Consider the following 13,289-nt stretch of genomic DNA (forward strand, 5'->3'; position numbering starts at 1 on the left):
TTTTTTCCTATTCTTTGCCTACAACTGTGTGCGTCGAGAGTGCCTAATATATCTAACTGCAAAAATAACGTTTTACAACGCGCTTTGCAGCGTGACCGCATTCAAAATAAATGTGCCTGGTACGTTAGTTCCGGTAGTATTCCCGAACAGGCTGAATAACTTTGTTTGTTCGAAATAGAGTTTAATGTTTTATGATTGTTGTGCGCATTAGGTAGATGAACAGTGGCTCGCGAAAGTGTTCGAACGCCCTTTAAAACAGTACAATTTTTTAAAAATTTGACCGAACGACCAGACTTCCTTATATCAATTAGAAGCATTGGTTCACTAAATGACATGCAGAAAGAATTTTGAAAACATTCCAATTGGTAGGAATTACATGAGAAAGTAAAAAAAGACAGTTCCTAAAAATTTTTATTTGTGTCCTTATAGAAAATTTCAAATATGCGTTTTTTTAGGTCTATGTTAGTTATACGCATGCCGACAATTTTATCATTTCACTTCCGGAACCATGTCTTAAATATGTACTACGTTCAACGAGCTAAAAACTAAAAGTGCCTATTTGACATTACTTTATAAAAATGACAAAAGTATGGCCTTTGTAGCCATTCTTTTTATAATGTATACCTAAAGAAATAAATTTTTTGTATAATTGCTTATCGATGCATCTTTACAATTTCAATTGTCATTCTCAGGTGTCCCGTAAATTTAGTGTTAAATATCGTGCAACTTCTTGAACAGAAAATTGGAACTATGTTTTAATGTAACTTGTTGATTGAAGGTTAAGATATGGTATTCCCATGTATGAAAGGTAGAACAACATTATTATTTGTTCCGTCATTTCGTGCATATATTGCTACTTATTGTTCTATCCAGTAATTTCACGTGCTATAAAAGCGCAATTATCCGCAATTTAATTCCAAGGAAATGATTTCAAGTTTATTTAAATAATATGAAAAATAGAAATAATAAAAAGGGTGAAAGTTCCGTGATAACAATGTTCAACAAAACTTTAACTTTTCTTTCGAGTCTAGTTTTCAATAAAATGAATTTAGTAAAGAAATGTAAATTTTGAAAATATTCTATACTTTAGCATAATGGTTATACAGTTCTTACCTATGTGGTAGTATTCTGTAGGTATTCCCGAATAAGGCGAAGATGTTTAAACGATGGTTAAAATGGGGAAAAGACGCCTAGAATGTGACAATTTTTTAGCATGTTTCTACATTTATGTATTTCGAGAAGTAAACATCTCGGAGAAAATCTAGTTTCTCCACACGATGAAGCGGATAGCATTGGTAGAAGTTACGGTTTATGTTTTGTTTTCGAAATATAAATGAAACCTTAGACCATATATACTTATAAACCCGGCATAGGTATACAGTACGTGCATAGGAAAGCCGAAAATCCAGCGACGAAAAGATAACGGGAACCTGTGACGTCACAAGATAATTCGGATTCCTTTATCTTTTCTTGAAGGAAAACTATCCGAGCTGGGTCTATAAGTATATGTATATGGTCTAAGAATGAAACAGTTTTGAAAGACGCGTTCCACCGGCAGTGATGCTCAACATTAGAATGCCAAATGTATGTGATCGTGCCAGCGTGTTCTACTATTGCATTTTTTCATTATAAACTGTGTAATAGTAAAATAACAAATTAGACTAAAATATTTTTTAGCCTTCAATAATAATTACCTGCAACGGACTGTCTACATTGAGCACCACTGTTGGCGTGACGCGTCTTGTAAAATGATTTTGTTTGTATGTATTTCGAAAATTAATCGTGATTTGTAACTTCCACCAACGCCATTCGTAATTCGATGATTAACTCTATCTGAGTATGAAGTAATTAGATTTTTCCTTCGTGTTAAGCTTATTTAAGTTGTTAAAGATGTTTCCGTACTCTTAATGTAATATTAACCCGTTAGAACTCACAGAATGCTACTATAGTACTACACATAAATAATATATACAAGTCAGAACTGTTATTATTTACTGTTGAAGCACAAAACGTTTCCAAAATTGTTTTGCGTCTTTGTCCTTTAAATTGATCTGGAATTTAAAGAATATTTATTAATTTAGTCAAAGTTACAAATTCAAACATATGATGATTAGAAGAATGTAATATTTGGTCATGCCAAAAGTCTTAATACATTTTTAACAGATTATGTTATTTTTGTAACAGTGGGATTGCATTGAACAAACGCAGAGAGGGTGTCCCAAAAATGTTGCACCTCCTTGAATGGGTGATTCCTGAGGTCATTTGAAGTAACTTTTTCCCTTGCGAAAATATGTTCCGTGTCTTCGTTAAGGAATGATTAACGAAACACACGGACCAATCAGGGCACAACAAAAGTAGACGGTCTCCGGCACGACGCAGCAGGTCCCGCTGAGCGTGACGTTGGCATTAGGCGGGCCGAAATCCGTCCGTTGTTGCCGCGCCCTGATTGGTCAAAGCATAATCATTATTAAAAAAGAGATACAGTGTTTTCTCGATATATGTCCACAACACGGGTCTACCCAGGGACAAATATCGTCTAGACCTTTACAATGACTTTTGCAATGGTAATATTTTAAATATTCTTTAGGACTTTTCTGTTATCCATTAATCTTTCCTAGTTCACAATTTAATGTTACGTCTGAAAAAAGAGAAAAAAACTAGACTACGATCACATCGAAGGAATATAGAAAAATGTAGTTCAGCAGCGTCACGGTGCCGCGGTAATAAGCATAACGCGAGACTGACGCGATCGCATCGGTCCGGCATTCTCGTCTATGAGAGCGTGAACAAAGCGCGTACCCCTACCCGAGGCTGCTGCCCGCTCGACGGAGCTCGCAAAACTGGAGTGAGTAATTGCAACAGTCGACGAATAATTACGATGTTACACGCGGCTCTGTTAATTGCCCAAGCCGCGAACGAATCTGCCCGTTGATCTTCTCGAGGAAAGGAAAGGAAAAGGAAGAAGGAACGTAATAAGCGTTGCCTCAGATTAGGTGTAGACCGAACCTTCGGGAAGCCTTTGTTCTTAGATTTCCGGCGAACGGATTCAACCTTTTGCTCTCGAAACCGTGGCGAACACGAGGACGAGAACGGGGAAGATAAAGATTAGTAGCTAATCTAGGAGGAACGATCTAATTTGATTACCGCGTTTCGTTATACATAATGAACGGGGAACTAGTTCTCTGAGAATATTAAAGAAATAAAGCGCGGTCTCTGAAACGGTTTTATTGCAGGTAGAATTGTTCGGACACCGAACAATGTTGTTTTTCATTCTTGAAGATGATATCCGTAGGTACTGCATGGGTTTCGTTTGCCAAGAGTGTGCCTATGTGAAAATTAACAAACACTATTTTCACTGGATATCTTTAGATCGCAAGAGAAACAAACCAGTTAACCAAATGCTGTTTTGAGCAAATTTGTCGCAATATTTATATCACACTTTGCGAGTAAAAGGCATTTCTATTTGGTACCGAACTCTGCTTGGAGCAGAATTTGATCCCTATTTTCTATGAATTGGGCACCAAAACTTGTCGATAAATTCCGAGCCAAATGCGGAAACAGATGGACCGGAATTTGAGTGCAACGCTTGCAGCCAAAATTCCATGCCAAATTGGGGCTAAAGCTTGGCTTCGTTATAGAGGGGAGGTCTGTCGCACTAAGTCCTTGCTCGACGATTACATATCGGACAAAATCGGAGTAAACCTTGTTGTAGAAGGAAAAATAGAATTTTATTTAAACTTCTAAATTATATAATTTTAAGTTTCATATATTTTCAATAATTTAATTCCGCTTTCACTCCTACAGCAAGGTTTGCTCTTAAAACAAGGTTAGGTTCGCTCTTAGAGCGTCCGACCTGCCCTCTATAACAAAGCGATGGTTTGGCCTCGACTTGGTCTTGATTTGGCATAGGATTTTGGCTGCAAACTTTCCGCTCAAATACCGAGCCTAATGCGGAAACAAACGGATCAGTATTTGTAGACAAATTTTGGTGGCAAACTCATAGCAAATTGCTTACTGGGAAGCTCATGCATATTTCAATTGCGTTTTCTCTGTTTTTCAGGTGAGAGCGACAACAGATCTCGTCGTCCTTTGCATCCTGGTCTGCATGAAGGACTCGAGGTACATCATTTTCGTGAAGGATTTGTTAATGCGTATAGATGACTGTCCATTATGGTGGCTCTTATTTCCGACTTTTGAATTTTTTTATACTCCACCTCCCCCCAGGATTCTTCCAATTAATAAAAAAAGAATCCGTTCTACAGATTCGCTCATATTTATTCAACCATATTTATTTGACCTTTTCCCTTGATAAAGTGGAACCTGAATATTTTTTTTATTTACGATAGAAAAAATATATGCAATTTTCTGCAAAATAATATGCAATTTAAAAAAAGTAAGTTCCGCAAGTTCAGAAAAAGATTCACATTTTTCGTTAATGTTTATTGATAAAAGACAATACAAAGTAATACGACATAAAAGTCGCACCCTGTCTAGATCTACAATCTATGGTTTTATTGAACATAGTTTTCGATACAGTCAATAATTTAGAAGGAATTCGAGAAAAACGATTTTATGAGAATTTAATTAATTATTTTAATGTTTAAGGGCTCGGGGGTACGTTTTCTCGTTATCCGAGAGTGTCCAAATTTTACACAGGTTTTTTTTTATTATTTGGAACAATTGGGGGGGGGGGGGCGTAAACAAACTTTTGAAAAAAAAATTTCGTCAGAATTAAATAAGAGCCACCCTAGTGTCTATTGTTCTTTTCATGAGTCCGGTCTATACATAGTATAATCGAAACTCAAACTATATTCTTGGTCTTTTGTCCGGTTAAACTGCAGTACGACGTATTGAAACATAAAAGTTTGCAAGAGAATTGATAGAGATAAAGTTTTGTTATCTATTGTCCTTTTGATTTATGAGAAACATTTTCTGTTTAACGATGCCCTCAAATACATATTCTATTTTCCGAATAGTGGATACTAAATCCGATCCAATATAATTGATTGCTGGTGGTTGAAATAAGAACGCACAGTCAATACTGAATTGTGGTAATTGTTGATAATCTGCACTCATGATGCTATGATTTCGTATTTATTTAAATTATAGGGTAACTGCGAGGCATTGTATTGAAGTATTAAAAAGTGTAAGAAGTTCGATTGCGTCAATGACTCAGCGATGATAGGGTAGGGTAAACGTAGGAGAGACGTCACGCTTTTACGTTACGAGCCAGTAACAACTTTTTATTCGTAGTAATTAAAACAATTACTTTATTCTTATAATAGTATATTCATATGCTTTAAAAACCAAAATAGTTACATTTTGTTATACATGGTGTCCAAAAAAGGTTGTATTTCCTTGAAAGGGGTGATTCTTGACGCAATTTGAAGTAACTTTTTCCTTTGCGAAAATGTTCTCCACGGCTCTATTAATGTGTTATTAGTGAAAAACTCAGACCAATCAGAGCGCGGGTATAGCAGGCGGATTCTGAATCAACCAACGCCGAGCCGGGATCTCTCTGCTATAGCCGCGCTCTGATTGGTCCGTGGTTTTCCTTAATAACTCCTTAATAAAGCCGCGGAGAACATTTTCGCAAAGGAAAAAGTTACTTCAAATAATTTCAGAAATTATTCATGTCAAGGAAGTCCAAAATTTTTGGGACACCCTGTATAAGATTAAATAAAAATAAGAAAAATGGTGAGTTGATAAACTGATGTCTGTCTCACATCGTGTAAATCCAGATTTTGTTGTGTTTCCAGATTAGAGACGCCTCGTTAACATTCTTATGGGGATGCCATATGTCCTTTGTGCTTTATGCTTCAATATCTTATTTTTTTGTACCTTTTCTATGGCCAATTTCAAATTTTCATCGCTCCTCTGTCCTTTCGCAACATTATGTTGTCGAACATATTTCCTCGGTATTGTAAGATATAAAAAATTCGATCATGATAACTATTACAAGCAAGTCATATAACGCCTATCATCTTATGTGGCTTCTCTCCTCCATTTTGTGGGAGAGACGCCACGTGTAAAAAAGATACGTCAGAAATACCTAAATATAAAGATGTTGTGTAACAATTAGTAAGGTGCCATATTACATAATAAAGTGCGTACTTCTTTTATTCTGTTTCTTTTACGCTTGCATAATCTACAAGACACGAAAAACTTTACATGTAATTTTTCGTAAAGTATTCGCTTTGGTGTGTTACAAAAACATCAGGTGTAGTGATATCCAGACATGAAACACAATCGAAGCGATTCCCCCTCCCCATTCAGAAGATATAACAAATGTGGCGTCTATTCTATGTGTACCCTATCACGATGAAAGATTATTCTATGCGTTGGAATTATAAAATGGAAAGTCAATACGAAAACATCGTTTGGGAACAATGAGCGAGATCGTTTCTACAGTTTCGGTCAGCGTATCTACAATGTACACCAGAGCTGTTCAGCGTTTGCCCGTACGGGCAGCGATTTTCTTGCTCGGGGTATACACGGAATGGTGGGCACGAAGCCACGCCCCTGCGGGTAACGCTGCATGTATTTGTCATACGCATTGACTCAACTACATGGCCAGCTATGGCTGTGCTAAGGCCTATCCTCATTCCGCTAAGTCAGTTGCTCGCAGTGTCGACATGCGCCCCCACTCTAATTTCTCCTTCTACCGCGCTATTCCCCACGCTTCCGCCGCGGCCCGGTCATGCGTGACGTGTTTCGTCTCTGCCGTGCATATTCCGGTACTGGCAGAGAAAAGGTAACTTTTTCCCTTCAATTGGTGCTACCCTCTCATCTGGCGACACTGCTTGTCCGTAGCTGTGCCCACGGGCATCGGGCGGGTGCCCTTGTCCGCTAATAGGCATGTTGAGCAGCTCTGGTACATAGTGCGTTCACGTTGCAGCTTCGGGGCCTCGAAAGGATGAGGCGGATCGACAACGGCCATGTTCAACGACCGCCTCCGTTTAGGGTGCTCGCGGCATCCGACGGGAACTACCTGTCACCCTCAACGATACCACCGCCACCGCCGCGTGCACCAGAGCCCTACAAGATCGCGTCGTCCTCGACGTCGTCCTCTAGAGCGCACAGACGATCCAGCTTCGTGATCATCGCTGACTCGAGACCGGCTTCCCCGCAAACGAGGAGCCCGTCGCCGACACTTGCCACCGGTCGAGTTTCGCCCTTCCGTGGACGAGGGTTCAAGGGACCGCCACCACGGTCGAGGTCGAGGCCTCAATCACCGGATCACGCGGATCTTCGGAGGAAAGCTCGAAGCGAACGTCGAGGTGAGATTCTCTCGTTTTCATTGTTGAGGGCACAAAGTGTCTTCCGAGAGACTTGCGAAACTGAAACCAGACTGTTTTCGGGGGTTCTTTGAACCTTTTAAGCAGTGATGGGCACGTATGCCTGCCGCAGGCAAAACGCTTCCTCCACCAACGTCTCTTTCGTACTGCGCGCACCTTCGCTGTGCAGCGGTGCCTCGTGCCCCCGACCCTTCCCTCGTACGTCCAGCCATAGTCGTCCCGTGAGTGGCTTATGATGTCTATCCACATCCACGAGGCATCGCTGCGCAGCGAAGATGCGCGTTGCACGAAAGAGACGTTGGTAGGGGAAGCAGGCAGCTCAGGGGCCCCTACCTTGCCCACCACTGCTTTTAAGGGTGATCCTGGTGCAAACTACTAAAATTAATGGCAATTTTTTACAGAAAAAGCATTTAATATTCACTTTAGGGGTATTTTATTGGCTCACGAAATAGAATAAACAAATTTTTTTATTACAAATAAAAATAGTACACGGGAGAATGGGGTCGAAAGTATCAATTTGACTTTGAACTACTATTACGTACAAACGATTATGCAAAAAAATTTTTATACTAAAATCTTACATAGCTATCTGACATGATTGACTCACAGCAGTTCCGCTTTATGATAAGCAATATTCAAGTTATTAATAAAAAATAGAGACCAAAGAAAGTGTTACAGCCGTCCCGTATCCCGGGAAATTTAATTTTAATTTAATTTATTAGATTAAATTGTGACTGTAAATAAAAGGAATTATGATAACATAAAACAATTGTGTTCATGCGATAAAATATAAATATATACCACACTCTTTACGACGATATCTCACACGATGTAGTGTCGCATTCTAAGGAATAACGCAAATAATTTCCTAATTTCAAGTAATGGGCAAGAAGTCCTTACGCGGGCTAATAAGGCCAAAGAGACTTTTGCCCCAACGGTGCCTTCACAGTTCTATCGATGTATACATTGAAATAGTTATCATTTAGAAAGTAACCAAAGCATATACAGATTGCTAAAACACCATTCAATCGTAATATACGTACATACAGGATGCGTTGGTAGACAGTAGTTTAGGAAACAGAAAAAAAAATAAAACGATATATTCGTTTTACTGCTTCGTATGGAAAAGCATAAATGTGTTGTGCGACTCAAACGAATGCTCCCAAACAACTAATATTCCTATGGTTTCTTCCAGTATCCTCCACACTACCTACAGTATATGTCAAACTTAAGTCGACCATAAACAAAGATACAGTGTTTACTCTATATATGTCCTAAATACTTAACCAATAAAAGTCCCAGAACTGTCCCCACTGCCGCGGGGTATACTGACCTTTACGCTGACCTTTTCTACCTTCGGCGTGGATCAAAGAATATGTACTATCTCCTGGCCGATATGTGTCTCTGGCTATACCTGTGTTTTGGACGTATATCAAATAAACACTGTATTCAATTCGAGTCTTCTTATGCGCTGGACTTTTAGCCCCACTCTACTCTAACTTCCATGCAAACAGTTTTCTGAGTTCACAATACCAAACTAACAAGGGAACATATTTAAGTTGCACAAGCCGATTTTGATGAAACTTATGGGGACTTGACACTTGTCTTTTTTTTTAATTGCCAATCATTCACTTTGAAGGCGGGAAAACAGCCATCAAAACCACATTTTTCGAGATATCTCGGAAACCAGAAGTTGAAAAAAATTGAATTTTTTTAAGTTGTGTGTTTTTGAATGGGAAATTTAGTCGCGCAAGAAAATTTTGACAAAAGTTATTTGTTTAAACAATATATTAAAAATTAGATTTTTTGCAAGTTCTCCTATTTATTGTTACTTCATTTTAATATAAGCTCGGGCTTGTAGTCTTCGATCCAAAATAAGGGATACGTGTTTTGGTTTTTTTTGTTTCTTGCCGTTTAACAATAATTATGCACAATGAATAATAGTCTGCCACATCGTGTGGAGGAAGAAATTCTGGCTTGTTTTGTAGAAGTATAGGCATTTCGTATAAACGTTTATGGTATTTTGAACGATGAGACTGGCTTATAAGTCGTTAATTGTCTTGTTAGTAGCGAAAGGAGGTAGCGCAGGTACAAGCGCAACGCGTTGCTAATCACCGCTGCGGTGCAAGGGTATTGTCTTTTGCAGCCAATATTGCTAAAAATGTAACCGGGGGGGGGGGGGTGATTCTACATGAGAAAATAAGTCGAAAATACGGGATAAATTTTTTTGGTTTGAGGCTTTGTTTTCGAGACACTGAATTTCCCATTCAAAAACACACAACTTAAAAACTTCCATTTTTTTCGACTTCTGGTTTCCGGGGTATCTCAAAAAATGTGGTTTTGACACCCAATTTTGAGGGCTGCTTTCACCTCCTCAAAGTGAATGGTTGGCGAAAAAAAACACATGTCAAATATTTTTCGAAGAACTGTGTCTCAGATAAGTTTCATCAAAATCGGCTTGTCTAACTTGAATATGTTTCCTTGTAAGTTGAGAAAAAATGGTCCCCTTTACATTTGATCGCGGTCATTCTGTGTAATAACAATAACCGTTATGCATTATATGTATATAGAACCACCGCGATGATCAGTTTCAGTGTCTCAGCAGAGCAGTCCAAGAAGAAGTCTGATACCGCAGCCGACACGACAGCGATCAACGTCCCTCAGCAAATCAACCGATTGTCTTTCTTCACCGAAAGGTGTCCGTCGAACGGATTCGCGAGCTCGCTCGAACTTCACCGACTCGAGAAACCGTTTGAATGTCTCTGGGAACAGCAACACAAACCATAATAGTAACAGTAACAGCACAACGAACCTCGCCACTCGTCGTCAGACGGTGAAGACACCTAGCAAACTATCGCCTATCCAGGGCACACCAACCAAACCGGACAGGACACCGCAATTCGTTCGAAGGGATCGTACCAAGGAAGTCGCGAGATCCTCACCGTTGAAATCCCGTAAACCATCGCCCTCCAGGAACGCGTGGAATTCGAAAAAGCTGAATCAAGAGAAAGGCTATATCTCCGGCAAACCACCGACCAAAGAACGCCTGACGTCACCATCGAAGATCCCTTTGAAGGCGAACAGGGTTGGCACGAACTCGTTGAATCCAGCTAGATTCATCAATATCTCGAACCAACCTAACGACAAAGGCAAAACAACCGGAGACAAAGGGAGTAAGGAGGTTCGGAACAACAATGACCGAGGGAACCTGAACAGCCAAAGCAGCGTGCAGTCGAAGGAAGGTTCGAAGGAGTCCGAGGCGAGCAACAAGAATTCGTCTGGCAGCGATCGAGCCCGTGATTTTCAATTAATAGAACTGTTAAAACAATCGTCCGGTGCTACGGGAACGTCCAGCGTAGTGAACACTACCGCCACGACAGCCGTTCAGCCGCTGCATATAGACGCTAACGCGATTCTGATGGACAGAGACGCTTCCGAAAAGAGGAACCCATCGGATCCTCTTCATAGCAAATCTTCCAATTCGTCGAACGACGATTCCGTCGTTAGACAGGCGCAAAATAATGCCAGCGACGATCAGCGTTCCACGAATATACAGATCTCGAGGTCCAGCAAACCAGGTAATAGTTACGGTCGATCGAAGGGTGGAGCAGAGAGTAGAAACGAATCACCTGTGCCTGCAGAATCTATCGGTAGTCACTCGAAAAGCAACAGCATCAGTCAATCGGTGAAGAATCTCGGTAAGACGAACGGAACGACAAGCAACAATGGCTCCGCCACGCTAAGATCTACTAAGAACCAGAGTACTGTGAACGAGCAGTCCGCGAAGAATACGAAGCTCGGCGATCAAAGGATCGAGGAATCGATCTCGTTGCAACCAGTCGCAACAGGAAATTCCTCAAAACTGAACGAAGCGGAAGCCGCCGATGTTACGAAGAATTCTCCGAGCACCGAGCAGGGGAGACAGGTGACCACTTCAGGAGTAGCGAATGCTATGGCGACGCAAGAGGAGCCGAGAGTTGTCTCTAGGATGGCGAATGAACACGCTACGAAGATCGGCGGGAATACGAATTCTGTGAACGTGGTTCACGATCAATCGACCGCCCCGAAAGCAAATGACGTGTCCGCTATGATTGGTGCAGTGAACGGGTCGAAAAACGTGAATAGCGCCGGGGTGAAAGCGCGAACGGGTATTCATGGGAGCGGTATCTCCCAAAACTCGTCCGCGGGGATGTCGGTCGAGTCGATCGACAGCGTCCGAACCACGGATACCGGGGTGAGCGTGAATACCGTCAGGGGTGTGTCCTCGCCGAGAGAGAAAACTGGAATGCACGTAGTGAAACGCCCCCAGGAGATTGAGACTTTGAGTGGAAACGTGGTGCACTTGGAGCAGAACGGTGAGCCAGCGTAAGTAAACAATTTTCTTCTTTTTTCTTTTTTTTTCTAATTCACTGATTTTGACTAAAAGCCGATTTATACCATCGTATAAATAATACTTTACGTATTTAATAATACTTTTTTTGTTTACTATCGGACAGTATACAGTGAATTCTCGATATATGTCAGCATCGTTTTGATGTCGTTTGTCCTCCAGGAGTCATTGATCCGCGCCGAACGTAGAAAAGGGCAGCGATGTTCGCCGCTGAGGCCTCGGTCGTCGAGGAGTGTAAACACATTCGTCCTATATGTTATATGTCTAAGTCGCAGCGAAGAATGCTGTGACAAAGGCCTTTGTCATTATAGTAAATATCATATAAATATTAGTGATATTTACTGATATAAATATATGAATATTACTGATATAAATATCAGTAAATATCATTGGAATGATATCGTGTTTGGTATCATTTTAATCAGAAAAATGCCACAAATATATTGGTGAAAGACATAAAAAAAAATAATTAATAGTAAAAAAGTTCAAGTTTTGCTTCAAAGGTCTCAGCTCACGCCAGTCTTTTATCTTTCCCGAACGCTTCGACTCTTCGTGTCTCCTTCTTTCCCATACGTTGTCCTTCTTTGCGTCCGAAACTTTAATCGTTCATTGTACAAGTAAATATCATCGAAATTATGTCATATTTGGTATTATTTTCATTAGAAAAATGCCACGAATATTTTGGTGAAAGTCCTGTTAGGTATGGAAAAGTTTTTCTCCCACGGTAGAATTTTCTAATCTCTTTCCTGAGAACGAAAAGTGTCCCAACAGGCCCCTTGTATTAATGGAAAGATGCCGTACGACTTCTTTTCGTAGAAATTCTTTAGAACACTCCCTTCTGGCATCCGTTAATTAAGTTTTTGATAGAAATAGCCTAGATAACCTTCCCATAAGCCCCTTTTAACGGAAATCGCAACTGAGGCCTCGTTTTCATTAGAAGTGACAAAAAATGTGATTGTGACCTTACGTGACATCAAATTTTAAACATAGCATCGCTTTCATTTTCACGCGCAGTCACGTGTAGAGTCACATCACTTCACACTCATAAAAGTCAATTCTAGTGAGATCGGGTTAAAGTCCCTTAGGAATCAAACTTTAACCTCATAGATTCCGTTAGTTCGGTATAGATTCTATTTGTCATTTCATCAGACCCCGCATTGTCAGTGCGTCAAAACCGTGCATCATAGGTAAAGATTCTTTAATTGTATAATTAGTATAAATTCATTCGCGACACCAACACTTGTAACACAATTTTCAATTCAGAATATATTTGTCTTGTTTGGTAAATCGCGTAATCTACAAACCTTTAATTATTGCCCAATATCCTAACCCAATAATTGAACGTTTCCACACGATACAATCTTACCGCTTGGATTGTATCAATTAAATTATGTATATAATTATGAGGATGAGGGTTACGAGGCCTACTAACTATCCTAGCGGCTCCGTAATTTCGCATCAGGTTCGTCCCCGACAAACCTTAATCCAACAAAAATTTATCCAACGTAGTGGCTCCCCAGTTTCGCATTGGGTTCATCCACGAAAATTATACCATCCTAGCGGCTCCTCGATTCTGCATTGGGTTCTTCCGCGCATCCTAC

The 13,289-nt window shown here is 40.2% G+C and overlaps 1 protein-coding gene across 7 annotated transcripts in view; it reads left to right on the forward strand.

The window, feature by feature from the left end:
• Stum (mechanosensory transduction mediator stumble) overlaps window positions 1-13,289 on the forward strand; it is an 82,477-nt gene that overhangs the window by 11,716 nt on the left and 57,472 nt on the right. For 6 of the 7 annotated variants that reach the window (XM_076789468.1, XM_076789470.1, XM_076789472.1 and 3 more), the window contains exons 2-4: window positions 4,061-4,119; window positions 6,899-7,280; window positions 9,887-11,663. In XM_076789468.1, the coding sequence (XP_076645583.1) occupies window positions 6,917-7,280; window positions 9,887-11,663 (2,141 nt within the window). In that variant the 5' untranslated portion in view covers window positions 4,061-4,119; window positions 6,899-6,916. The remainder of the gene's footprint in view (window positions 1-4,060; window positions 4,120-6,898; window positions 7,281-9,886; window positions 11,664-13,289) is intronic. The other variant, XM_076789469.1, reaches the window with a different exon arrangement.

Source organism: Halictus rubicundus, chromosome 6 (genome assembly GCF_050948215.1).
Source record: "Halictus rubicundus isolate RS-2024b chromosome 6, iyHalRubi1_principal, whole genome shotgun sequence".
Taxonomy (NCBI): Eukaryota; Metazoa; Arthropoda; class Insecta; order Hymenoptera; family Halictidae; genus Halictus; species Halictus rubicundus.